General features: G+C 38.3%; 1 protein-coding gene across 1 annotated transcript; it reads left to right on the top strand.

Annotated features, from left to right (window-relative positions):
- The first annotated feature begins 20039 nt into the window (after positions 1 to 20039).
- Positions 20040 to 25545, top strand: LOC130738939 (probable sulfate transporter 3.5). The gene is made up of 12 exons (XM_057591127.1): positions 20040 to 20456; positions 21192 to 21399; positions 21551 to 21722; positions 21828 to 21893; positions 22222 to 22335; positions 22429 to 22545; positions 22627 to 22753; positions 23818 to 24104; positions 24216 to 24403; positions 24571 to 24644; positions 24769 to 24845; positions 25005 to 25545. The coding sequence occupies exons 1-12, from the start codon at positions 20126 to 20128 to the stop codon at positions 25179 to 25181; spliced, it is 1938 nt and encodes a 645-aa protein (XP_057447110.1). The 5' UTR covers positions 20040 to 20125; the 3' UTR covers positions 25182 to 25545.
- The last annotated feature ends 1627 nt before the right edge of the window (positions 25546 to 27172 follow it).

Raw genomic sequence — 27172 nt, 5'->3', positions numbered from 1 at the left:
GTTTTACAATATTAATGTATATAAATTAAATCCATTTAAACAATGATGAATTTTGTGATACTCGGAAATTATTTTGGGTGTGATACCCACGTAAAGTGTAGATTATTGTCATGTGTTGTGATGGCTCTGTCGAGACTTATTGAAGACAGAAATAACGACATCTTGAGATCGTGACCGACGAACAATCAAAACAATGCTGCATGTTATGAATCTTGTTCCTTCATGAACATCGAGATGAGGTATAGTACCTAAGGTGCAAGGAACGTGATGTGAAATTCCTAGAGAGAATGAGAGCGTAACCGCTTAGAAAGAGAGTGTAACTGAATTTCAAGTTTGTTATTTCTCAAATGAGCTAAGAGTCTCTTACACTTGGTATCCCTCCCCTATTTATAGTTGGGGGAGTTAGACTTAGCGCCTCTAAATCTTTCTAACGGGCCAGTTGGGCCTCCGGGTGGAAGGCTCAAGTCCACAGCATGCTCATCGCCCCAGGCCAGCGCACCTGGGCGAGGGACCCTGGGGTCTCGCCCAGTCCACAAGTCCACAAGACACCGAGCTCGATGCATGAGAGCTAAGTGTGTCTTTTAAACAGAAGAAAACAAGGCGATGGCCATAAAAAGCTAACTAATGCTAAACATAAGGTATGGAAATGAAGAGCAATTGCCAACATGGTTTGGTAATTTAAAGCTTAAAAATCTAAAATGTTGAACGCTCTGTCATGCTCCCTTGGCGGCTCGAGTCCACAAACAAGTTGTGGCGATGATGCTGGATCTGCTCGCCCCACCATAGTTACGCACGTGCCCTGAATCGTGATTTTCTGACATGTGTCGGGTCTGCGCCACGCGCTGCGCCCTGAAGTGACGCAAAGGTCAACAAATCCGTGGAATCTCAACCACTACCTTTGAAACGCCCCTTCGAATCATAGTAAAGCCTGACAATTTGAATTGCTCTGCTTCAACCGTTGTAACTTTTCATTTAATGCGCTGCTTTCGTGTCCTGAAATACGCGCCACACTCCCTTGAGTGAATCATTCCACCTTTTCCATGATGAGGCACGATTCCCCAACTGCTGCTTATCCCAACTTTTAAAATCTCCTTCCCTCACTCATTCACCACTTCTGTAATTCCTACAATCTGCTGAAATTGACAAACTAGCACCCTCTTCCTTCTAGCAAAAATGACTCCCCAATGCCAAACCAAAGGATCCTCTCGATCCCGCAGCGCCGCTCCCGCATCTCCTTCTCCGGTTAATCCTCCTCCTTCCGGGGGATTTCCCCTTACTGAAGATGAAAAGATTGCTTTCTAGCACCAAATTTTCGCCACCTTACCCCAGTCCATAACTCCAGACCCCACTCAGGAGGCCATCTGCCAACCTTCTGAGTAGTCCACTGACAAGTCTATTGCCGAGACAGTCCGCCAGGCCGGCGGACTTTGCCACGAGAAGTCCCTCGAAGATGTCCTCATCACCGGTCGGAGCTTGGAAATCCGCCGCCCCTGGCAGCACCGCACAATCGAACAAGGCGTGAAGCAACCCCACTTCTTTTTTGTTTACGAGTACCTCTTTCTCGACCTGGGATCAAACTACCCTTCTCCCCTTTCCTCTGCCAGGTTATGAGGGAAATCAATGTAGCCCCAAGCCAACTTCATTTGAACGCTTGGGCCTTCATTCGGTGCTTTGAGATTCTCTGCGACGCCGTTGGTCTTGAAGCAAAAACCTCCCATTTTTTCTACTTCTACGGCGTGGAGCCAAAATCCTTGAAGACCCCGACTCCTGGGTGGGTCTCTCTAAAATCTCATACGGGCCGGCAGCGCCTCTACCCTTACAAGAGCAACATCAAGAAGGGACCCGGACGCCGGTACTTCCGCATACTCGTACATCCTACCTACCCTGAAGCTTTCACCCGCCGGGACGGAACCGCTCTGTTCCCTTTCTACTGGACCGAGAGTCCTCGCGATGTCCCGCAACCATCTGATACATCGCTGAGTGATGAAGATAAAGCCATCCTTGGCTTTTTCGCAGGGCTCCCCATCCTTGAGTGCTCACAGTTGCTTGAAGCCGCTTGCAAAAGCACCCTCCGCTCATTTCTAGGAGGAATGAACTTCACCGAAGTCGCGCTCAAGCGCGCCCTAGCTGCTGACTCACTTGAGTTTCCTCCTATTTTTAATACTAATGGGGTTAAAAGGAAACGTGCTGTCGCGGATGCTGATGCCGGGGTCGCTGCCTCCCCTCAAAAGAAACGGTCCAGAAGATCCGGTGCTGCCCCTTCTGAAACGGCTATGGCGGCCCCAAACGCCGTTGCCTCGGGGTCTGGCGATTCAATACCAGACCCCATCCTTCTGCCAGAGATTGACGAGCCGGCACCGATGTCCACCGGCGATGTTGTCCAACCTTCTCCAACTAGAAAATCCCGAAAATCCAAAAGGGTCTCCCCTGGCACAAATGAAGAATCGAGGGTCGTGACCCCCTCGCCTCAAAAGTCAAAAAAGAAGAAGAAGAAAACCAAGAGACCCAGGGCTGGCGAAACATCTTCCCCTCGCCAAGACCTGGTGGGTGGGGAAAAGCCAGACCCCATGGGCGATGCAGGGTCCTCGCCCTTTCCTGAGAAAGTCACCGCTGATCAACATGTTTCTGAAGACGCTCCTTCTGGTGCTCCCCAAACGACCCTCTCTCCTGACCGTTCATGTCATCAAGCTGAGGCAAGCCCACCTAGGGTCTCCCCGTTCCCACCATGAGTGACGTCAATGAAGATAAAACTCCTACTGCCTCGCTTCCGCTTCGCCATTCTTCCCCCGCCGCTAGTCATTCGATTGTTGATGAGCAGACATGCTTTGTTTCAAATCAACGGCCCTCCCCTGTTGACTTTATGCTAACTGACCATTTTCTTGGCGGCATGAGAGGAACTGAGACTCCTGACCTTGATGATGTGGCGCGAGAAGCCATCTCGTGCCTTTTGCATGCAGGGTATCTCTTTGCCAGGTTGTCGCAGGATTCAGCCACAGCCGCTGAAGCTGAAGAGCTCTGCCAGAGGGCTGAGGGTTACTGCCACGCCACACTCGAAGCACATGGTGAGCGTGACAAGTTGCTGACCCAGGTAGTGGCCCAAATGACTAAGTTGAACAATTTGGGTATCGAGATGAGCTGTCGCGAGGAGGACTTGTCCGCTTGTGAAGAGAGAACAGAGGAGCTGGAGGGCGAGCGGGACGATTTGCAGCAGGAATTGAAGGGCAAGGCTGAGGCGATTGCCGCGGGCAGGGCTGCCTGCCTCGTCAAAGACAAAGAGATCGCGTTCTTTCAAAGTGAGTTGGGGTCGACGAACGAATATCTCGCCGAGGTGAGATCTGAATTAGAAACAAAGGCCAAAGCTGTTGCGGACGCGGAATACCGTGCGGATTCTGAGGTCAGAACTCTCCGGGCAAGGCTGGCGGCCAGGGCTGTTGCTGAGGCCGTGGAAGAGCGTGGTCGCGGTTTCTTCCTCACCAAAGCTCAAGTTCAATATCTTTATGAGGGGATTGACCTCAGCGGGACGGGAGCTTTCAAGAAGGTCACCCCCAGGGATTGGTCGGCCCGGACGATCCCCCGAGTTTCAATGCTGCATATTTTGCGGCTGCTGAAAACGCAGGAGAAGCAGAAGACGTTAATGTAGTGTAAATATTTTGTATTGATTTTTCTTACCTCTTTTTTTTTGTAATTAATATCACCCCACGTTATTTAATGAAAATTTGCTGCGATTTCGTTTGTCTATTTTTCTCCTCGTTCGCGCCCTTGTGCCCTTTGGGCTTTGCATTTTGTGCTCGTGTAGCGATTTTGAATGGGTGCTAGCGAAACTAGGACTTTAGCTCAGCCTTGGACTGAAGCTTTCTCCTTCACACCAATATTTCCCGTAAGAGCAGGTGCGGCCTCGCCGGTTTTATCCCGGCGAGGGCTTACGGTGCTAGGGACCCAATGGCCATATAGGTTTACCCAGACTTATGCCTAGTTTTTGTTCTCGCCCATATTTCGGGGAGGTCTCGTTTGCCCATATTTCGGGGAGACTTTTTTGGGATAAATTGCTTGCCCTTAGACAAGGAGCTTTCCCGCACACATCACCAACGAGAGGTCAGCGATTCCCGCCAGACTTTCCGGAGCAATCCCCAGACATCAAGATCGTGTTGGGATTGCCACCTTCAGGGAATTTTTCCCATCGGGCGAACGTGACATGTTAGTTGAGTTGCTATCTGGGTAGCAGCGGTTCGCGCCGTACTTTCCCGGAGCGATCCCCAGACATCAAGGTCGTGTTGGGATCGCCACCTTCGGGGAATTTTTCCGAGCGACCGTCGTATTGTAGTCCAGCTAGGAGTATTACTTGAGGATATCCTTTTGTATTTGATTTGTAAAAACTTTGCATGGGAGGGATGCCTCATTAAAAAACTCCTGTGGCGGAGAAAAAGAGTGCATCTTTATTTTTGGTCCTAATTTTTGTTTTGTTGTTGTGTCCTCGTTCCCGCTTTCCACACGCTTCCGCTTCCAGCCCCTCGGGTCAAAGTATCATCCCCATCACCACATCTTTCGAGCCCGACGTGCTCGCTATCCACTCATCGTTATTTTTGGGCTGGCTTCCTTCCATGCCCGCCTCGTGACAACGAGGAACTTCTCCTATCTTGCCTTTCTGCTTGTCGCGATTGGACGTCCCTGGCTTGAAAACTACCGAACCCACAGGCTTCCAATATTTTGACTCTCTTTTTGCTTTACCCGGGCGACGACTCATTGGGCTCCTTTTCCTCGCCTTCCTCTTGTCCTTAGACCACTCGCGCGCCTTGTTATCTCTTTTCTCGCTACTGCCCTGCTGGACGATTCTTTGACCCATTCCTTGAATCGTGATTCCTTTTCCCTTTTGCTCATCTCGCCCTGAATTCGAGAGATTCAGTTTCCTGAACATTGGCAGTTCCTAGAGTTCCGGGTCCATTGAGCTCCAGCTGAAGAGGTCAAAGTTGTCCTCTACCAGCTTCTCTAAGCGTCTCTCTTGACTAACCGTGAGTCTGGGCTCGATCGCCAACACCCCCTGCTGAATTTATTCGCCTCTAAGTCTGCGATCACACTCGCCCGACGCTCCTCTGCCTGAGCATCCGTGAACTGTTTGTCCCTTCCTGTCCTGCCATCTATCCTTTCCTGTCCTTAGTTGCTCCCTGATCTTGTTATCTTCCTGTCAACCCCCTGCTTCGATCCCCCTTGCCTGCCCTGATTACCTTGGACGACCTCAACCTCATGACACCTGTGTCCCTCGCCAGCTCTTTTCTTTCCATACAAGTTGAGACAGTTGTTGTAACATTCTCTCGCCCTCCTTTGATCAACTACAATCTTTCCCACTTTTCCACTCATCAGCGGATATTTCACCGCCAGGTGTGCCGTTGAACTTACTGCACAGAGGCGATTGAGTGTGTTCCGTCCAATGATGACGTTGTAGGATGCCACAACCTGCAACACAAGATACCTTACGCGGAGTAGCTTGGCGTTATCGTCGATACCAAAGACTGTGTCCAGATCTACATATCTACGTACCCAGACTTGCTCGCTCGAGAAGCCTACCAACGTTCCTGTATAGGGCATCAAATCTTTGTCCGTCAATCCTATTTGATCAAAAGCATCGCCGTAGATGATATCAGTGGAGCTTCCTTGGTCCAAAAGAACCCACCGCACATTGAAACTGTTAATCCTTATCATCACAACCACGTGATCGTCTTTGTGTGTCTTGATCCCTTCAAAATCGGCCGACGATATCACAATGTCTGAATGCTGGAAACCGAATGGAGTTTCATATTGTTGCACTGATGTCACCGCTCTCACGTGCCTTCGCCTTGCCAACGCTGTGTCTCCGCCCCCGCCGAAGCCACCCGCGATTGTGTTTATTGTCCCAACTGGTGGCTCAATGTCTTTATTAAAGGTTTCTTCCGCCCCCTTCTTCCTTGTAGCTAGTGTTTCCTTTTTGTCAGCGGTTGGCGTACGTCGGCGTTCGTCTCGTCTACGGTCATCCTACTGACGGCCCCCTTTGTACCGGTTCCCTTGCTGTCGTTCTCCATTCCACCGATCGCCACGGTCATTCATCTGCGATCGTCCCGCTCGAATGAGCCTCTCAATCTCGTTCTTCAGGGTAAAGCAATCTCCCGTGTCATGGCCCGCCGAGCGGTGATACTCACACCACTTCGTTTTATCCAACGCTGTTCGAGGCGGGTCGGCCTCTTTCTCGCCTTCCTCAACCGCGTGGGTTGCCTTGACCTCTCGAAGCAACTCCGTCAAGTGTGCATTTAGACTCCTCCCTGACTCTTCTCGCCGGCGAGGGTCAGCTTGATGCCACGGTCTGCGACGCTCAAAATTTTCCCTCTTGGGGTACAACGGCTCCTTCGCAGCCTTCTCTCCTGTCCTCACCTTCCTGTCTCGCTTTTTGCTGCCCTCTCCTTTCTCCTTACTCCGTTTCTCTTCTGGCGCAGCGTCCTCCTGTTCGCCGTCTTTCTCCTTTTTTGCGCGCCTTCGCTTGAAAACATCATCCTCCTCGTCCAGAATGTAGGTGTTTGCTCGCATCCGGATCTCCGCCATGGACCGAGCTGGCTTGCGGCTCAACTTGCTATTCAGCTTTTCCGGCTGTAACACGTTCTTGAAGGCACGCGCACAGGCGTGCGGCTCTGACTCCTCAATTTTTACTGATGCCGCGCTGAATCGTTTTACTTACTGCTTCAGAGTCTCGCCCTCAGATTGGCGGACGTTGTAGAGATCTTCGATTTTCACTTGCTTGGTTTTACTGGCGGAAAACTGAATAAGGAATTTTGATGAGAAGTCACGGAAATTAGTAATGGATCCTCGGGGTAGCGTGGTAAACCACGCCATGACTGTGCCTTTGAACATAGCTGGAAACATCCTACACTTCACAGCGTCGGAAGCGGCACTAATCACCATCTTTGTATTGAAATATAACAAGTGCTCCTTGGGATCTTGGTTAGTGAACCAGAGAATTTCAAGTGGAAAACTAAAACTGAAGAAAATTCACACAGAGAATCGAACTTCTCTAAATCCAATCGCGATCCACGTAGTTCGGGAATCAAAATCTACCGTTCCCCACAGATGGCGCCAAATGTTCCTTCATGAACATCGAGATGAGGTATAATACCTAAGGTGCAAGGAACGTGATGTGAGATTCCTAGCGAGAATGAGAGCGTAACCGCTTAGAGAGAGAGTGTAACTAAATTTCAAGTTTGTTATTTCTCAAATGAGCTAAGAGTCCCTTACACTTGGTATCCCTCCCCTATTTATAGTTGGGGGAGTTGGGCTTAGCGCCTCTAAATCTTTCTAATGGGTCAGTTGGGCCTCCGGGTGGAAGGCCCAAGTCCACAACCTGCTCATCGCCCCAGGCCAGCGCTCCTGGGTGAGGGACCCTAGGGTCTCGCCCAGTCCAAATCCTCTGCTGGGAAATAAAAATTTTACGATACAAATGAGAAGAAGGATTAAAAACTATCTAAAAGATTACTTTACAATCAACTAGATATAATACCCGTGCGTTGCACGGGTTTACTTTCAATATTTTTAACAATAGATATAACGCGTTGTACGCGTTTATTTACAACATTTTTAACATTATACTCTCTCCGTTCCTTAAAATAAGAACCAAGCAACCACTTCACACCCTTTAAGAAATTTTGCTAATTTAGTTAATTGCATTAAATTTGTTCTCAATTTAAATCAACTTTCCAAAGTTACCCTCCACCCATTATTCTTAATTTCTATGCATCATTAATCCTATAGCAAGAAGAAAGAGAGAGAAATTCAATTAAATAAGGGCATTCTTGTCCAAAAATAATTAAATCTCCACAAATTCCAAGTTGGTTCTTATAAAAAGGACCAAGTGCATTTTGTTCTTATAAATAGGAACGGAGGGAGTATATAAAATGATTATAGTTTAAATTAATATATAAATATAAAAATATTTTTATTATAAAATAAATAATAATAGTTGTGTTTACACATTTCAATAATTTCAAAAAAAAGACATTTCTATAAACAATATTAGAGTTCTCTTTGTATAAATAATATGAAAAATAATTTTGTAAATTTGTGAAAAAATAAATTAAGCAATAAGTTTTTAATACCATCAAATAACTTGTATGAACATATTTTTATACATTTAACCGTGAAAGTCATATTTTGGGAGGGACAACCACTTGTCAAAACCGAGAATAATAACGTAATTTTAAGATTTACAACTATAATAAGATATAACTTAAACTTATTAACTTAAATTTACTCAACTTTGGTCGTAATTATTTTCTCTATTAAGCTTCCTCAAAATTGTTTTTACTAATATATAATAAGATCAAAAAATTATGTAGAGATCCTTTCAAACAAAATACATACATACATTATAGTTAACAGTAAACGCCTCATAGTGTCATTTTTAAATTCAAACTATTTTATCTAAATTATTTATTGATTATCTTATTTTATTCTAAATCAATTTTAATTTTTAATATTTTTCACTAATGCAAAATTTAAGTCCATTTCTAAGTTTATAAATATTATTAATTAATGTAGGTAGTTGAATAAACTTTGAGAATATAATTTTTTTTTCAGTTTTAAATTTTATGAGGCTTAATTGAACATTTGGTCCCCCACTTTTACATTTACCACAATTTTGATCCCAAACAAAATTTAATTTCATTTTAGTACCCACAACGTTGTTCTCTATTAGCAACTTTGGTCTTCCGTCCAATTTCATCTAAAAACTTAATGGTTTCTTGAAAAAAATTAATAAAAAATAGAAAAACCAAAATAATATCATCTTCATATCTTCTTTCCACATCTACATCACTCTTCTTCAAAACCTAGAAAATTAAAACCAGGTTATCAAAAAGTAATTAAAATCTTTGATATTGCTTCATGTATTTTAATACAAATGTAGGATACTTTTACTCTTTAATGTATTTAATGAATTTTTTAACTATATAAAAAATATTATGACTAATATATTTTTTTATTTTATTTTAAGTAAACAAATATTTTTTAAATCATTATATTAACTCATTTTAAACTTCCTACCACAAACAAATATTTTTTAACTCATTTTTTTTGTGTGCTTACATGTTCCTCCTTCAGAGGTATTCACCTTTATAGGCAATCATTCTCGAGCCGAGAATTTTCACATCATAGTGGAGTTAACTCTCCTAGCGAGATTTTTTCATCTATTAACCTCGCACCTGAGACATTGCTTAAGGGGAATCAAACATCCACACATTTTTTTAAATCAATGTTTTATTAAGATATTTATTTATATAAATTATTTTTAATATTTTTTTATCATTATATAACTAAAATTGTACACATGTAAATTATGGGTACTTTTATTAATGTAAATTTTTTGGTGATAAGCATCAGTGTAATTTTTTTATTAGAATGCATTGTTTCATTCTTTCATGTTTCACACTTTTTTAAAGAACTAAAATGTTATGTTTTGTTCAATCTTATACGACAAACACGTAAATTAGTTGGTAGTTGATTAACTTATTGCGTTTGAAATTTTGTTGATCTGTTTTTACTTTAATGTATATAATTCAAAAGATTTTTTTTATTTCTTGATATATTTGTAACAAACTTTCAAGTGAGTTTTACATTTTAGTAGGTAGTTGAATAGCTTATGACTTAAGCAATTTTATTCATTTTTAATATTTTAATTTAATATATTTAATGTAAAGGTTTAAAGTGACTTTTACAATTTATAGGTAGTTGAATAGATTATGACTAAAGAAATTTTATTTAGTTTTTAATTTTATTATTAAATGTATTAATACAAAAGAAATGTTTTACTATTTAATAATGCATTTAATGTAAATGAGTGCAAAAACTCAAGTCTCATTTATATATATATATATAGATGAAAATAATACTATCATTTAAAAATTTATAAAGTAGAATATTGAGACGAACGTATAAATGCTGACACTCAATCACAATATGTGTTTATTGATATGCATTATTTTAAATACCATACTTTAATGACTTAATGTATATAGAAAACACCATAAATAATTTATTATATGTCAATTCAAGTTATAACTCAACAGTGATATAATGGATTTGTTTACTACATTATCATTATTTATATATTAAGATAATCATTTTTGGAATGTCACGTCGGCAATTTGGCTTACATGTAATATCGGGGCCAACTTTAATCATATGTGTAACTCACTTCTGTTTGGTCCCTTAGTTTAATTGAAACGCGATACAATGATTGAGGTTGTGGAAATGATGCCAAAAGCTAATATATTACTATATAATTTGTAGAAGATTATCAACCACCAATGACTAATTGCGTTTCAAATTTGAATGATAGTTTTTCACTTTTGGCGTGGGTGAAATGTACATTGAACACACTTGGTGTTGAGTTGGCTGAGTTGCCACCCCCACCCCCACTTCACTGCATAGTAGCTAGCCAACTGAGGGAGGCTTATTTGGTAGTTTAAAGACATGCTCAAACCCCAAATTTGCCTCTTTTTTGGAAGTTTAGATGAATTAAGATTTTGCACGATCACACAACCCATTGGCATTTTGCTCATTATGGATATCCATTTCAGGTTTTTTTGACATCATTGCTGACTCTGCTTCAATTAAATAAAGATAAATCAAATCAAATCCATTAGTCAAGCAGGCACATTTGGATAAAGATTTTTATAGAGGTAATGTTTGTTAAGAAGAATTGTACTGAAGTAGCTAGTATAAAATTAATTATTTAATGTTTATATATATGAATCAAAGAAATTCTAAAATTTTGCATGGCACTGATTTTAGTCAGATGATTTTATAACCCAAGTTAAATAAAAAATAGAAAGGTTGTCAGACTCGAGAGTTTAGGTAGACTCGTTTTGGGAGGTAAATTCGTTTTGTTCAGTTAACTCGTAGACTCATAACTTCATAAGAGTCTACCCAAAAAAATTAAATAAAATATATCATGGTGTATTAAGAACACATACTACAACCAAGGAGACATTAATCAAATAAATTCAACATCCAATTTCATATATAATAAAGCATAGTTTAATATTCATTTGGAATGAAAAATAATCAAATGAATTGAAACAGAAGCAAATAGAACAGAGTTGGAAACAGAAGTGAGAAACAAAGAATTGAAATCAAATGAATGAAATGAAACAATGAATTGAGTTCCAAAACTGATAGTGAGTTTGGCTCAGTAAACTGGCTTGATCAAGTTAACATACTTTCTCATATTCTAAGCAAAGAGAAGGTTGTTGAGGTCAAAACTAGTTATTTTATCGTTCAAGGGTAAAGGGAGACATGGGTTCGGCTTTCCTAGTTCTCGTATTTCCCATGTAGTCTGTCGGCCAAACCAACGATTATCTTCTCAAAGTGTTAGTGAGATTCTTTTTTTTTTCCAGTATGTAGCTCCGCGAGCTAGGAGCGCATCATTGGGGCAGGTGAAAACGAACATAGGATCATCATCATGACCCTTTTCTTGTTTCTTTTGTTTGTGTCCGGTCTCGCTTCACCACGACACCGATTCTCGTTATTTTTTCGAGCCCCCATGCCGTGACTTCGACTTTGAGTATGATGAATGAGTGGAAAGATATTTATAGAAGTCCTTGTTCGATTCAACCAAAGAGTTAGTAATCTAATTCTTTTATTTGAAAGGGGGAGAACTGTGAGTTTTTTCAGAAAAGACTTGCTGCTACCCTATCCGAATCCTGCGAGTGACTTAGCGCGAGACGAGCCATAGCTTGAGAGAATGTGAGAAGAAATCTGATCCAGACCCCAAACTAACTTTTAATTTGGGGATTTAGTGCAAAATCGAATTTCCTCCTTGACTTGTTAACTCAGATTAAACTCGTGAGTTTTTACGAGTCTACCGAGTTTAACACAAGTTTGCTCGAGTCAAGGAAATTTCGAGTTTACCTGCGAGTTAACTCGTTTTTTGCACTAGAAACATAGACAGGTGCGAGTTTAAGAGTTAACTCGTGAGTTTGACAACACTGGGGTAGACTACCGTTTTGTTTGATTTAGGTGAGCAGGTATAAAAAAAGGAGACAAGATGAAGAGAAAATATGTTTAACCTTTTTTATAAGTTGTTTAGTTTGATGCTTATAAAAAAAGTTGTTTAGTTTGATAGAAACATAGGAAAAATAGAAGAGAAGAATGATGTGACCTCTCTCTCACACACTCATTTGTTTGGTTAAATAGGAATGAAGAGAGATGATTAATATGATATAAAATTATATTTTTATCCTCAAATTAAGGGGTTGTCTAAATGATTCATGTGAGTTACTAGCCCTCAACTCCATGGATCAATTAGATTTTTTATTAATATATTAATTAATAAAACATAGAAATTTCAAATCACTTATTTTCAATGTAATTGGACGACTAGTTATTTAACCCAAACTTTCTTGTGGGTCATTTAGAGGGCCCTCAAATTAATGTTCATATTTATAAATTGTGATACTTATGAAGAGATTAAATCATAAAATGCAAGTTTCTCTCACCCCAACTCTCTTTGAATATTGAAGACCTCAAAATATGGGTGGCCCCACCCCAATATCTCTTTCGCATATATATATATTCATTAAACCAAACCAAGTAACTCAAAATTCGTATCCTGACTTCATCTTGCTAACTCTTTCTCTTTCCTTGCCATTTAGTTTTAAAAATTAGCATTGGCCTCGACGGTGATGCTAATTAACATGAGCAATGCTATGTAGTACGACAGATCTCGCACGAGAGGTGCACGAGACTCATTTAGTGGCGGTTTTGAACCGCCACAAAAGTATAACTGCCAAAAAAAAAAAAGAACAGGTACAGTTTCTGCTTCGTGCGTGGTGCACGAGATTCCATGTCGTGCCCCACATCATTTTCCAATTAACATTGGTTAATGTCGACAAGTCGGCCCAAAACAAATGTAAAAACATTAAAATAAAGTTTGTGACATCACTTAATTACACTAGCGTTAGCTGACCCACTCTACAAGCCTAATAGGCGAAGACTATATCATAACATGACCTAGATCATATCTGGCGCTATTTACAAGTTAGCGTTGGACAAGTCGGCGCTAAATTCAAATGAATACACTCCTACACAAACTTGTAACCCCACTATTTCTCATCCATCTCCCAAACTCTAAAGGCCTCATCTTCACTATCTTCGCATTTTCCTCTACCTGAGTTGTCGCCACCCTTGCCCCAGCTTGAGTCACCTGAATCTTTCTTCGTCGACGTTGTCCATCTTTCAGTAACGTCATTGTCGTGACCAAGATCGTAGTCCTTGACCCTCAAATCCTTAGAATCTCCCTTCGATCGTTTGTCATTAGATGTCTTCGTCTGATGTGAAGTCGCTCTCTCCGCCATCATAAGAAGTTGTTGTTCATCCCCTAGGGGGTCTTAATTAATGTAACCGAGTTAGATAATACATAACCCCTTAAGTCTCTAAAGCTTAAAAGTGGGTAAACTTATGATACAATCACTTTTTATAATACTTGAATGTAATAAATACTTCCATTTCTTATTCCATGCTTTTACTATTATTTTTAATTCATATGTTAAAGACATTTTATTAAAAAAACCATTTTCTTACCAGTGTAGTGTAGGGAAGTCCAATTTACCTGCATATGTCATCTAGCTACATCATCGGAGCCATTGAGCTATAGCTAGTGCCGAACATTGTTCATTATTTTAACTGAATGATTTCCCACCTACGTTTGTGTTTGGTTCCTATTTCGCTTAATTGGAATTATGCAATGATTGAGCTTGTGATATGTGAAGTTATGTTTCAAATTTGAATAATAATAATAATACTTTATCCCTTATGATATGTGAAGTTATGTTGCACACATTTCATCATTTGATCAGTTAACACTTCAATTTGCCTTCAACACTAGCCAACTGAGGGAGGCTTATTTGATAGTGTTAATATGATTTTAAGTTCTTTTTTATTTACATGGATTAATTTAAGAGGAAGGTCAGGTCAGGTCGACACACTAATTTTGATATGCTATTAATTCTAAAGGACTGTCAAAGTCAAACAATGTGACCTATGACTGAAATCAAGTTTGTTTTTCTTTTGTTAAAAGGAGTGGGAATAAGGTAGCTAGTTGTTAGCCTCTCTCAATTAGCTTTACTTTTCATGGTAAAGAGTCCCAAAGAGAATACCTCTACCATGTTTTGCAATGATAATTGATACCTTGATTTACTTAAAAAAATAACAGAAAAAGTTAAAAAAATGGTAGAAGGCCAATTAAGACTATAAAGCCATTTAGATATAATAGTTTAGTTTCTCACTTTCTAACTTTCTGCAATTTTATGTTATTTCTTTTTATTTCATTCTAGAATGTTCCCTTTACTAGGATTAGGCCCCAATTTAAGAAATGAGAAGATTTCAAAGGTGCTTTCAAACTTCACTTTCAGAAACCTTTGGTTGTTTCGAATGACCTTGAGAATTCGCCAAATTTGGTAGAGAGAAACTCTACCAAGCAAAATTAAAGGAAGAAAATCAAAAGAAAGTTAAGAGAAGAAAATAAAAGATGGTTTTTGTCATATTTCTTGTTAATTCATAATGAAAGAGAAATACCTATTTATACTAGCATCTACTTTCTAGAATCAAAGGTGACCCTACATGTGGCCACATCCTAGCAAAGGAAGCATTTTTCTAGAATAGAATTAAAAAAAATAACATATTAAATTGCAGAAAATGAGAAACTAAACTATTATATATTTTTTTGAACTCAACTAAAAAATTCATTCCTTAAATCATAAGAATGATTTGATATACTTACCTCAACTCAAAAAACTAAAAAATGTATTATTTTACTTGTTAAAGGGCGTAAACTTCAGTTTTTTTTCTTCCTTTAAATATTTCCAGATACTTTTGCCCTGCCGAAAAATAACTCAGGTGAATAAATATAAGAATGATTTTCTGTAAGAGTGATTTGTTAATTGGACTCAAGAAATTAATTAAAAGCTCATAATAATATTAAAATAATTTCATAATACAATTTGATTGTTCTGAAGCGGTGAAAAATGCAGAAAACCTACCGCACGTCAATGAAAATGCTAATGAAGAAGTCGAAAAGGTAAACATGGTTAAAATAAATTTGGTTCGTTTTCTTTTATATAGTGACGTGATTTATAAATTTATAAGAGATTAATTTTTATGCACCGACGGTGTAAATAAGTTTTACACCATCATTCAATCACATCCCTCCATTTTGTTAGCTTACAATTAATTTTGAATTTAAGAATATCTAAAAATAGGAAATGGAAGGTTGTGATTGAATGATGGTGTAAAACCTTTTACACCGTCGGTGCATAGAAATTAATCTCAATTTTTTATAATTGAAAATATTTACTCATATGTATTAATCTACCTACATCAGGTGAGTATTTATGACAATTATTGTTTTTTCTCAATAACTTCTTTACATGAATGTTGTTTCTCACTAATTATTATTCTCACCCTCTCTCATCTAGTTCCAACTCCCTTAAAATGGCCAAAAAAAACATAAAAACCCTTTAAAAAAACTTCTCCCTTCCTCCCACCACCCCTTCTTCCCCATATCCTCTATCATATTTCGTCTTCCTTTAGCAACACCTCACCTTATCCTCAATTTCTCTCTCCAAACTCATCCTCCATTACCTCCAACCCCTATGTCCGTCGCTGCCACCTCCCTCACCATCGCCTTCGCCGTCTTCGATCAATGTACTCCTCTCATTCATTTATGCAATCTTTCACACTTTAAAGTGCGTGTACTGCGCACTTTAAAGTGTGTTACATTTAAAATTTAAATTGCGTTTAAAGTGTGTTAGCTATACACTTTAAAGTGCGTTTACTTCACACCTTAAAATGTGAAGTACGCGCACTTTAAAGTGTGAAACACAGTAGAATGTAAAAAAAATGGAAAAAATTGCACTGTTGTTTACTTTTTGTTTTTGCTAATGTAGGAGGTTACCATGAGACCAGTTAAGTCCTATAAAGTTGACAAGCCGGGAGAGAAGTCATTATCTAGGATGTTAGTAAACACAGAGGATGTACAAGACGAGCCACTTTCTGTGGACTGTAAAAGGCATTCACCACAGATAAGGTAGCTTAAAGTTTATGTCTATGACAATAACAAATTTTATCATAAGTGACCTTGTAATGACAAATATTTATGTGCTAGTACGTGTTTGCTTCTCGGGATGATGAGGTCTTGGAATGGTCTCGTAATCTTAGGAAGAAATTGGGCTTCGTTATTGTTATTACAAGGTCTGATAATGGTGGTGTTAATAGGAAGACCTTTTTTATATTAGAATGTGAGCGAGGCGGTAAATACGTTCCATACAAGTCCATCTTAAAGCGTCAGGGCACCAGAACTAAGAAGTGTAATTGTCCTTTCAGGCTTCGAGCGAGACCAACAAAGGAAGGGTGGAGGGTTAGTGTGAAGAATGGAAACCACAATCATGAGAGATCATAGACGTTGCTTGGCCATCCATATGTCGGTCGCCTTTCTAGTGAAGAAAATGTCATACTTGAAAAAATGGTGGATAACAAGGTTAGGCCATGGAACTTGTTGTTCACATTGAAGAATGTCAATCCTGGTAATCTCACCACCATCAAACAATTGTAAGATTAGTGCATGTCATATATAAAGTCAAAGATGGAGCAAACAAGTACACTCATTGGTCTAGGACTGAAGAGGATTCCACAGTGGTTAGATCATTATTCTGGGCTCATCCAGTTGCGATCAAGTTGTTTAATCAATTCTCTACTTGTGTGTTGGTTGACAACATATGAAACCAACAAGTATAGGATACCATTGCTGGAGATGGTAGGTATGACTTCAACTGCTGACACATTCACTATAGGTTTTGCATACCTATGCAATGAGCGTGAACCTGAAGTGACATGGGTGCTAGATAAATTGAGAGGGTTGATACTTAAGGATGATGATTTACCAAAGGTTATAGTAATTAACAAGGTTAATGCTTTGGTAAATGGATTTGCAACCACATTCCCCACCTCACTCATTTGCTATTCAAGTTCCACATTGCGAAGAATGTGACAGCAAAGTGTAAGCTAATTGTCCAACACAAAGAGCTATGTGAAGAAGTTGAGGATGCATGGAGTAATGTGATGTATTCAGCATACGCTGCTGAATTTGATGCTAATATGAATTTCTTTCCTTCTCTTTGTGGGGAGGAATCGAAGTTCATGCAGTACGTCACAACTCAGTGGTTGCCTGAGAAACACAAATTTGTGAAGTATCTCATCGATGATTTCATGTACCTAGGGAACACAAAAACTAACAGGTACTTTTCTTTCATTTATTAATAATGTTCATCAGTCTTGTCATTTTTATTAGTGTCAATTATGCATTCTTTAACATTCAATAGGGTTGAAGGTGCACATTCAACTTTGAAGAGATGCCTTAGGGATAGCAACGGTGATTTGTGTGCGACTTGAAATCCTATACATAGATGTACACTCCTGCAGCACACAAAGATCAATGGTAATTTTCAGAGCAGCATATTCATAAGAGAATATAGATTCAAAGAGAAGTTGTACGACAAGTTGCGGGGCCTTGTGTTAAGGAAAGCACTCCAGTTGATCGCAAAAGAGAAAGTGTGCGTCGGTCAATGCAAATTTTCTATCAGGAGAACACACAGACTTCCTTATGCATGTGAGATTGCTGGGTGCGAGTCCATTCCACTTCTATTAGTAGATCTACATTGGATGAGGCTTAGAACAACAACTGCATCGGATAAATCCGATCCTGTTTTGTGTTTGAGCATTATGACCGAGATGGAGGTGATATAAAAAATGTTTGAAGAATCAAATGTTCCAAGAAGGCAGATTATAAAAGACAAGCTTCAAGCTATTGCCTACCTAGATCAAAACTCCATATGCCCTCCTCCTAATAAACTTAAAACAAAGGGGCGGGACAAAAAAGAACCCAAAGGCTCGACCAAACGCAATCCCTCACATTAGGAGCATGTTGATGCGCTTGTGGAGTCGCTACAAGCTAGCAACTCCACCCTTCCATCTTATGTAATGATCAAGGGCAAGGTCTCTACAGCATGATGAGGAAAAAGGAAGAGACTAACCCTACCCCCCACATGATTCGCATCCAAGAAGAAGGGTAAGGTGATCCCCTCTTAGCGGTTCATGAAGTGCCCAAATTCTTCTCAACCCCTTTGCTTCATGAAGTGTCAAAGTCTTCCATGATTATGTTATTAACATTGTGGATGTTGATGATGATGGGAATTGCAGATATAAGAGTGTAGATGGGTATGGGGCAAGAAAGTTGGCCTGAAGTGCTAAGAACAATGATAAATCAGCTCACCATACGCAATTCTACCTATCTTAGATTGTATGGCACCAACAAATTGTACCAACCTGTCCTACAAGCCTGATTATTGCTCCAAATAAGATTGCAATAGAGGACAAGTGGTTGAGCATTTCGGATATAGACCACCTTGTTGCTTCGGTGTATCCGGTTGTGTTGGTGACACTATCACGTAAGAGATTCTCTATAGTGAGAGTTTTGGCTAACTGCAATAGTTAACAGACTTCTAACCATTAACCAACATCTCAGCTCTATGCAGTCCACTCAAGATTATGGGATGTTTGAATCTTTCATTCTAAGAATATTTGTCTTGTCTATGCATCGAGTGGTCTCAACTCTCACGCTTGTGATAGCTGCTCCTAATATTAAGGAACTGTCCAATTTATTCTTTCAACATTAATCACTTTTAACCATTGCAACAGACACTTACTAAATTTCTTTAACATACCTTAAAATTACTTGATTTTTCATATTTTAAAAAGTGTGTCTCAAATAGTGTTGTTGGTGTAATAAATTCTTAAATTTTTAAGATTATATTTTAACGTGTTTCAAAAAAGATTATATTTTAACAATTCTAAATATTACTTTGTTATCAGAATTTTATAAATAATAATTTCTCCAATTTAAGATCTTAAGAACAAATTCTTATTTTAAAGATGAAAATGAATTAAAGTATAATCTTTAATGTTAAACTTTGACTCCGAGTAAATATTTGAAAATATCTTCATCCTCAGACCCAAGCCTATGTACTTGTTCACCGTGACGAATCAAGAAATTATATCTTGTTAAGGAAAAACATACATATAATGATATAAATTTGTAACATGTTACAATTAAAAGTTTTTTTTTTGGTAAGTAGGAAAATTACAATTAAAAGTTTGAATATACATCACAATTATTCTATACAAGATTTTATATTTGAGAAACAGTAGAAAGCTTTGCTTAAACAAAATTCATTTTTTATATAATTGGACGTAGTGACAGACCCAATTTGCAAGGAAACAGGACAATCGCCCCTCATGAGAAAAATATTTCTTCATGTATTATTTGTATCGTATATAAATTGAGAAAATGAGAAGTGCACGGAAAATGTAAACTTGTTTTAAACATTCACCCCGATTTGTAACCACTTAATCTTATGTGACATACTGTCGTTTTACACTACGGTGTATATCCATTAATCTCATATAAATTCTCCAATTTTTCAACAAAAACCTTATCCTTTTTCCATTTTCCATTTTTAAAAAATACCAAAAACTAATTCAATATTGACTAACCGTATTAATTACATAGATTTGGATGACAAAGATCCCTCATATGATCCAACTCTTGTTGTTAGCCGTTAGGGTCAGATCCTAACCGATCCATGTAGCTGTTTTAATGTATTCATGGCAAAGATAAAGATCAGAGACAACGCATTGCTGAACTGGAGAAGACTCTCAAACATATAAATGGAAAGATTGTCAACAAAATCACATCCAATTTACTCTCCAATTCTTCGTTCTTCATAATTTCTCTTTTGAGAAAAGAAAACATTAAGACCCCATACCCATAGACGAGTTGGACTCTATAAGGAAAAAGCTACACCTATCCGCTACTAACAATCCTGTGTCAACCACACGTGTGTGAGAAATACCACTCGACTATTCTTTATTAATAACCCTGTCTATAAATATACCCGCAACACAAGTACTATCCCTGCCTTTTTGATTCTCTTGCAGCGTGTGTGTGCTGCTCTTGTCTATTCTATATAACCCATTTCATTAGTTTGTTTCAAACACCATCATGGGTACGATAGGCAACAATTCCCATGAGGGTGATCATCATGGGGTGAACTTCACAGCCCAGAGAGGGTTTTACACAAAACTCAAATCCGGGTTGAAGGAGACGTTCTTCCCTGATGATCCGTTCAGGCAGATCAAGGAGGAGGAGAACCGGTCGCGGAGGATTATTAAAGGGGTCCAGTACTACGTCCCCATCTTCGAGTGGCTCCCAAATTACACACTGCGCCTCTTCATTTCCGACTTTATATCTGGCCTCACCATCACCAGCCTCGCCATCCCTCAAGGCATTAGCTATGCCAAGCTTGCCAATCTTCCTCCCATTGTTGGCCTTTGTAAGAAAAATCACTCATCATTAGCTTACTCTATCATTTTCTTATCTTGCATGTGTTCAGAAAAAGATTATAGCATGTTTGAATCATTTTATTTTTCCTCAAATTAATTATGTATCCGAGAAACTACTTTCACAAATTTTTTAAACCCGAGTTTTAATTTTCACATTGGATGTAAAACGTATTCTAAGAAAAACTATTAAGAAAGCTTTCACGAAGGAGAAGTGATTTTGTGAGTTTCAAAGGGGATTCGAACATTAACATGCACAAACATGAATAGAAATGGTGTACGGATTAAATTTATATGAATTACACAAACAACAGAAAATAAGTAAGGATACTGTTAGTAACTCTTATTTTAACACTTTCTTTACAATATTCTTTCATTGATTAGTGTGAAATTCATTAAAAATATGAATTCCTCTTCAACTTTTGTAGAACATGCATGAATTATAACGATTTGAGAGTATTGAAAGTGTTAAAGTTTAAGAAATGCTACCACCACCTACTTCAACACTAGTTTTCGAACACTTTCTCATTTATTAGTTAAAATTAATGTAAATCTCAATAGATTATTGATGGTGAAATCCATATAATTTAGTTTCTAGCTGGATTCAACCAATAAAAGATAGAGTGATTCAAATTGAATCCTAAGTTCCTTTTAATTTCATGTGAGGAATTAGGAAAACATATTGAATTTGATGTGATGTTTGTTTGGTGGTTGTGATATCTCATCAGATTCCAGCTTTGTCCCACCTCTGGTGTATGCTATTTTTGGGAGTTCCAGGCACATGGCCGTGGGGACGTTAGCAGCAGCATCATTGCTAATAGGCCAAACTATATCAACCGTCGCAAGCCCAGAAACGGACCCAACTTTGTACCTTCATTTGATCTTCACTACCACTTTTGTCACCGGAGTTTTCCAGGCTTGCTTGGGTATTTTTAGGTAACATTGAACTACCCTCTCATGTGATGATTCTGTCATTACATTTGTATATGTATTTTATGGCCGGGTCAATAAAAACATGATTTACAAGTTAAAATGATTTTATTAAATATTAGTTGTAAAAACGCGATTCATGCGTATTTTGATGCAGGCTAGGGATATTGGTGGATTTCTTTTCCCATTCTACCATCACTGGATTCATGGGAGGGACAGCATTTATTCTCATTGCCCAACAGTTAAAGGGATTTTTTGGTATGAAACATTTTTCAACCAAAACCAACCTTGTTGAAGTGGCCAAGAGCATCATCACCAATAGACATGAGGTTAGTATGGAACAAAATAACTATCAAAGCAGACATTAAATATTTAGTGAGAAATCATTTTTAAAAATTAAAATTCTAACATTCTGTTTTTACCTTTTTTAACAGATAAGGTGGGAAACCACAGTTCTTGGACTGGTCTTCCTTGCTTTTCTACAATTTACCAGACACGTGGTGAGTGCTCTCTTCCTCAGTTATAACCGATCTCAATTCAGTTTCGCTTCTGCATATACATTTATTTTGTTAAGATTAGTGATGTGAATTAAAGGATTTATTCTTTAGTGCTCCACTTAAACTGATGGACCCTCCATAAGATTTTGAAGCCATATTCCACAAGGAATAAAATTATGAGAGCTAGACAAAGAAAAATGAAAATGTATGAATATTTTACAAAGGCCATACTTAGTGTTATTGTCACACACACCAATTTGTTAAATTAATAATTGTATCAAATATATCAAAGTTTTTCTAATTGGTTTCGTTTTTCAATGCAATCTTTCAGAGGAACAAGAGACCAAAACTCTTTTGGGTATCAGCTATAGCTCCAATGACTGTAGTGATAGTTGGTAGCATTTTTGTGTACCTCGTCCATGGCCAAAAACATGGAATTCCAATCGTGAGTAATTAGAATACTTTTCAGTTTCATAGTATCTCATGTATTTTGTTTTGTTTTGTTTTGTTCTTATACTTGAAGTTCATTATGTTATAGGTGGGCCATCTAGATAGAGGGTTAAATCCTTGGTCCATTCAGTATTTCAACTTTGACAGTAAATATTTGCCAGCAGTGATGCAAGCTGCCCTTATCACTGGAGTCTTGTCATTGGCGGTAATTAACTAATTCCAATCTCTAATCTTCAAAACCAATAGAGGTTATCCAATAATTAAGTTAATTTCATCATTTATGTAGGAAGGAATAGCAATTGGAAGAAGCTTTTCTGTTACTGATAACACACCTCATGATGGGAACAAAGAAATGGTAGCTTTTGGCCTCATGAACCTATTTGGTTCTTTCACTTCTTGTTACTTGACTAGTGGTAATTAAGCTTTTCTTCACACTACTTCCTAATAACCATCACACTTCTTTTGACTTAATTTGTCTTGGGCACAATCAAAACTATGTGTGTTAAGAGTTTGATTTGAAGCTGCAGGTAACCAGATTTGTAAATTGTAGTGAGATATGTTTAAAAAAAATACTCTATGACATCAGTGAGTAAGTAAAACAAAAATCCACTAGAATTTTTTAGTTGAAATGAACATATAGTATTCCGTGTGCGAGGAGTCTTATGGGGTTGTCTAAATGACTCATGATAAAGTTTGGGTTAAATAACCCACCATCCAATCACATTAGAGATAAGTGAGTTGGAATTTCTATATTTTATTTATTTATTTATTTCCAACTCATTTATCTCCAATGTGATTGGATGATGGATTATTTAACCCAAACTTTATCATGGGTCATTTAGACAACCCCGGAGTCTTATATAGTCGAAGTCTCCCTTAGCTACATTTATGGTGATGGGGCGAATCTCGTCAATACATTGATTGGGAAACGGGGATCAATGCTCAAATGGGAATATAGTTTGGGTAATCACATTAAATATCTAGGATCCTGCTAATGGGGTTAAATGGATGAATCTTGACATCCTTCTCCATAAGCGGGTGGTATACCATTTATTAGATACCTCATCAACTTGAGGATATCTTGGCTCAGAGTCAATAATCCAGTCAGTTGACATGCCGTGACGGTCCACATCCCTCCCAGAAGTCTTGACGACATGGCCTTACTATGACCTGGATGGGCGGTCTACCTTGGGATTCCCCTGAGTCAGACCTACATGAGTCATCTAGTCGATCGGTCCACAAAACAAACTCAATAAATTACAAGTGTATACCAACACACCATCTATTTAGCTATGTATGCATGCTTCAAAATTCAACCGGTCTCATGAACTTTATTTTTATTACTAAATTATATGTTCTTGATGCAATAAGAACAATTTGCAAAGAAATACTTTAAACTTATGAACCAGAATTTTCTTGATCGGCGGGAGAGAAAACCTTTATGCTAATAAATTTCGTCCCTAAATCTATTTTGCAGGACCATTTTCCAAGACAGCTGTGAATTACAATGCAGGGGGTAAAACTGCCATGACAAACGTGGTCCAAGCAGTCCTCATGGCGTTGACACTGCAATTTTTGGCACCACTATTTGGCTTCACACCTCTTGTTGCACTATCAGCTATCATTACATCTGCAATGTTGGGACTGGTTAACTATACCGAAGTTATCTATCTCTACAAAGTTGACAAATTTGATTTCGTTATTTGCATGGCTGCCTTCTTGGGAGTTGCCTTCTTGGGCATGGATTATGGTCTCATGATCTCTGTCAGTGCTCAACTTCTTTTGTTTTCAATTTCAATGTTCATTCTGTTTTAGTTTTTGTTTTTATATAATAGTACATTGAAATTAACTTAATCATTCTTATTTGAAATCAAGGTTGGACTTGGTGTGATTAGAGCACTGTTATATGTTGCTAGACCTGCAACATGCAAGCTTGGAAAGTTAAATGAGTTTGGTATATACAGAGATGTTGAGCAATACCCTGCTTCAACTTTCCCAGGATTGATCATTGTTCAGCTTGGCTCCCCTGTTTACTTTTCAAATTCTGTGTACGTCAAAGAAAGGTAAAATTTTGATTCATTTATCAGTACTTTTCATTGATAAATCCCAATTGAACGCACATTTAGATCGGACTCTCTTTTCTCATAAATTAATTATGACACTCGAAATTGGTTTTGAATTTGGATGAAGGATTTCAAAACATGTACTAATTTCTAAAATTTTGTATTAGGGTTATGAGGTATATTAAAAGTCAGCAAAGATCTAATGAAGATGTTGTTGAGCAAGTCATACTCGATATGTCAGGTAACATATGCAAAACTCTTTACACTGTTGAAAATTATCAGTCAGAAGTTTATTTGAAAAGCTTTTATGGTTAATACATCATGCTTTGATATAAAGCTTTCACTGATTCTATGTGAATGTACAGGAGTGACATCCATTGACACAACTGCAATTGAAGGATTGTTGGAGCTAAACAAAATGTTGGAAAAGAATGGAATTGAGGTACCACCTGGGTTATGTTGTAGTAGTTCCTCTAGTTTGATTTTTTTTTGAGTCAAGAATATCGATCGCGGACAACAGTGACTAATCTATAAATTGATTTATGTAAACAAATCAAAATACTGAAAGGAGTTTAATTAACCTTTTTTCCATATCATGTAGATGTTTTTGGTAAACCCAAGGCTGGAGGTTATGGAGAAACTAATAATATCCAAGTTTGTTGACAAGCTTGGGAAGGAATCGTTCTATCTAACATTGGACGATGCAGTGAAGGCAAGCCAATACTCACTCAAGAAAAATGATAATGGAGACATAGTTCATGAAACTAGTCATGCTTAAATGCAACAATTAAAACCATGTTGTGTACCAGAGATTTCTTTTGGATGGCCCAATATGAATGGTGTATTATATGCTATTGTTTTGGAATTGAGAATGTGTTTGCTAATGGCTTCACCAATACTTTGAAAGTACAAAGGGAGGCTTACCAGAGAACCCTTTTCAATTCATATTAGATGTGTTTGGGTTTCTGTTGAGAAGACTTGAAATTGAAAGTGCTTTAATGAAAGTCTGCCTCTCAGGAATGGTTGAAATAAAAGCTGGTTTTGGTGAGTGTAACCCTATAGGAACAAATACATACTTACCCTGATGGTAAATGATCTATGTATTTATTTATTCATATATCAAGTTTTATTTTAAAGATTTATCAAGTTATTTATTGGGAAATTTTGTTCATTTTGCCCTACTTGATTGGAGATTCAATTCGGGAACACTTTCTCTATGGATTCTTTAATATGTAAATAATGGATATCACTAATTTGAGAATGAAAATAAAATATAGGGTAAAAAGTAAAGCCAAATAAAAACATAGAGAGAGAAAATGAAATTAAGTTTTAGAAAATGATTCTTGCAAATCTTATACTTGGAAATATTCGGATGAGAATGTTATTCCAAGGCATATGTAAAAAAAAGTTTTTGGTTAATAAATTCAATTCCTGTGAATGTTTTATGAGATTTATATAATAAAAAATTGAAAGAAAAGGAATTGTATGTGAGAAATAACTTTTATTCTCATAGGAATGTCATATTCATCATTTGGTACATGAATCAAACATGTTCCTTCAAAGTTTCTCCCCCGTTTTATCACCTCCAAATCCGATGGTGGCTCGTCTGCCTTCCCCGGTTTTCAACGCCTCTAGATTATCTATGGCCTTCGCCCCCTAGATAGGCACCTCATAAAGAACTATTTTATGTTTTGGCACTTATGCCGGACACTAGGAGTTCAAAATCGAACCTCATATGAGGACATTATAAAGTATTTGTTGATTTTAGTACAGTTGAAGGACTTCTTCACAGTATCTGTGGGATCTTGCGCTGTGGTTTTTCGTGCGGGTTGTCTTTGCTTTGTGGATATTGCTCTGTCTTTGGTGACAGGGTCAAATTCGGTGGCGGTCTTCTCCACTATGGCAGCTTGTTTAAGCTAGGGTTTTAATGGTCAGTGTGATGCGTTTTTTGCATAGGCTGGTTTTTTGTTCAGGGTTGGCCGCTCTTGTTCTAGGCTTTCAGAGTGCAGTACGGGGTCGTTCGTGAAGATTCAAGGTTGGCAGTGTGCGGATTGGAGTCGTTGGCGGTGCATCTGGGTTCTTTGGGTTTCACGGTGCTCATGCTTTCTGGGTTGTGGGGGCAATGGCTTCGCTCTGATCTCATTTTCTGGTGTGTTGGTCCGGTCGGATCAGAGTGTGCGGAAGGTCCTTTAGAGGTGGCCCGCTTACTCTCGGAGTTTTGGCCTTGTTGTCAGCGCTATCACGCACGAAAATATGGTTCGATTTTGATGCTTTTGTCTTTGGTCAATGTTCCGTGCTGATTCACTTTTCCTCCTATACCGAAATGAGGCTCTGTTTTTGTTGGGTTTGGGCGGCTTTCTCTTCGTTGCACCTCGGTCTCCGATTGATGCATCTTCTTGTTAGTCATGTAATGCTTTTTTTAAGTATCATTTAATGCTTGATCGGGATGTTAGTCCTTGTGGATGTTGTTTGAGTTTTGTACTGCTTTTGATTATGCCTCTTGAGAAGGCTAATTTTGCAAGGAAGGGTTATTGATTTTGCTATGTAGCATTTGGGGGGGACTATGCTCACATTATTATGTGATGTTTGTACTATCGACCTTTTAGAAAGTTAAATTATATCAATATTTTACTAAATTAAATTATTTAGAAAGTAATAGAAGAATTGAAACTTGCTCAAAAATTTAGAAGCTTCACATGAAAATAGTAAATAGTAGATTTTTTTTTGAAAATAGAAAATAGTAGATTGATTGTTCGTAAGTTTGTAAAT

This window comes from Lotus japonicus, chromosome 2, assembly GCF_012489685.1.
Source record: "Lotus japonicus ecotype B-129 chromosome 2, LjGifu_v1.2".
Taxonomy (NCBI): domain Eukaryota; kingdom Viridiplantae; phylum Streptophyta; class Magnoliopsida; order Fabales; family Fabaceae; genus Lotus; species Lotus japonicus.
Note: the sequence above shows the minus strand (reverse complement) of the source record. Positions and strands in the feature narration are given on the sequence as shown.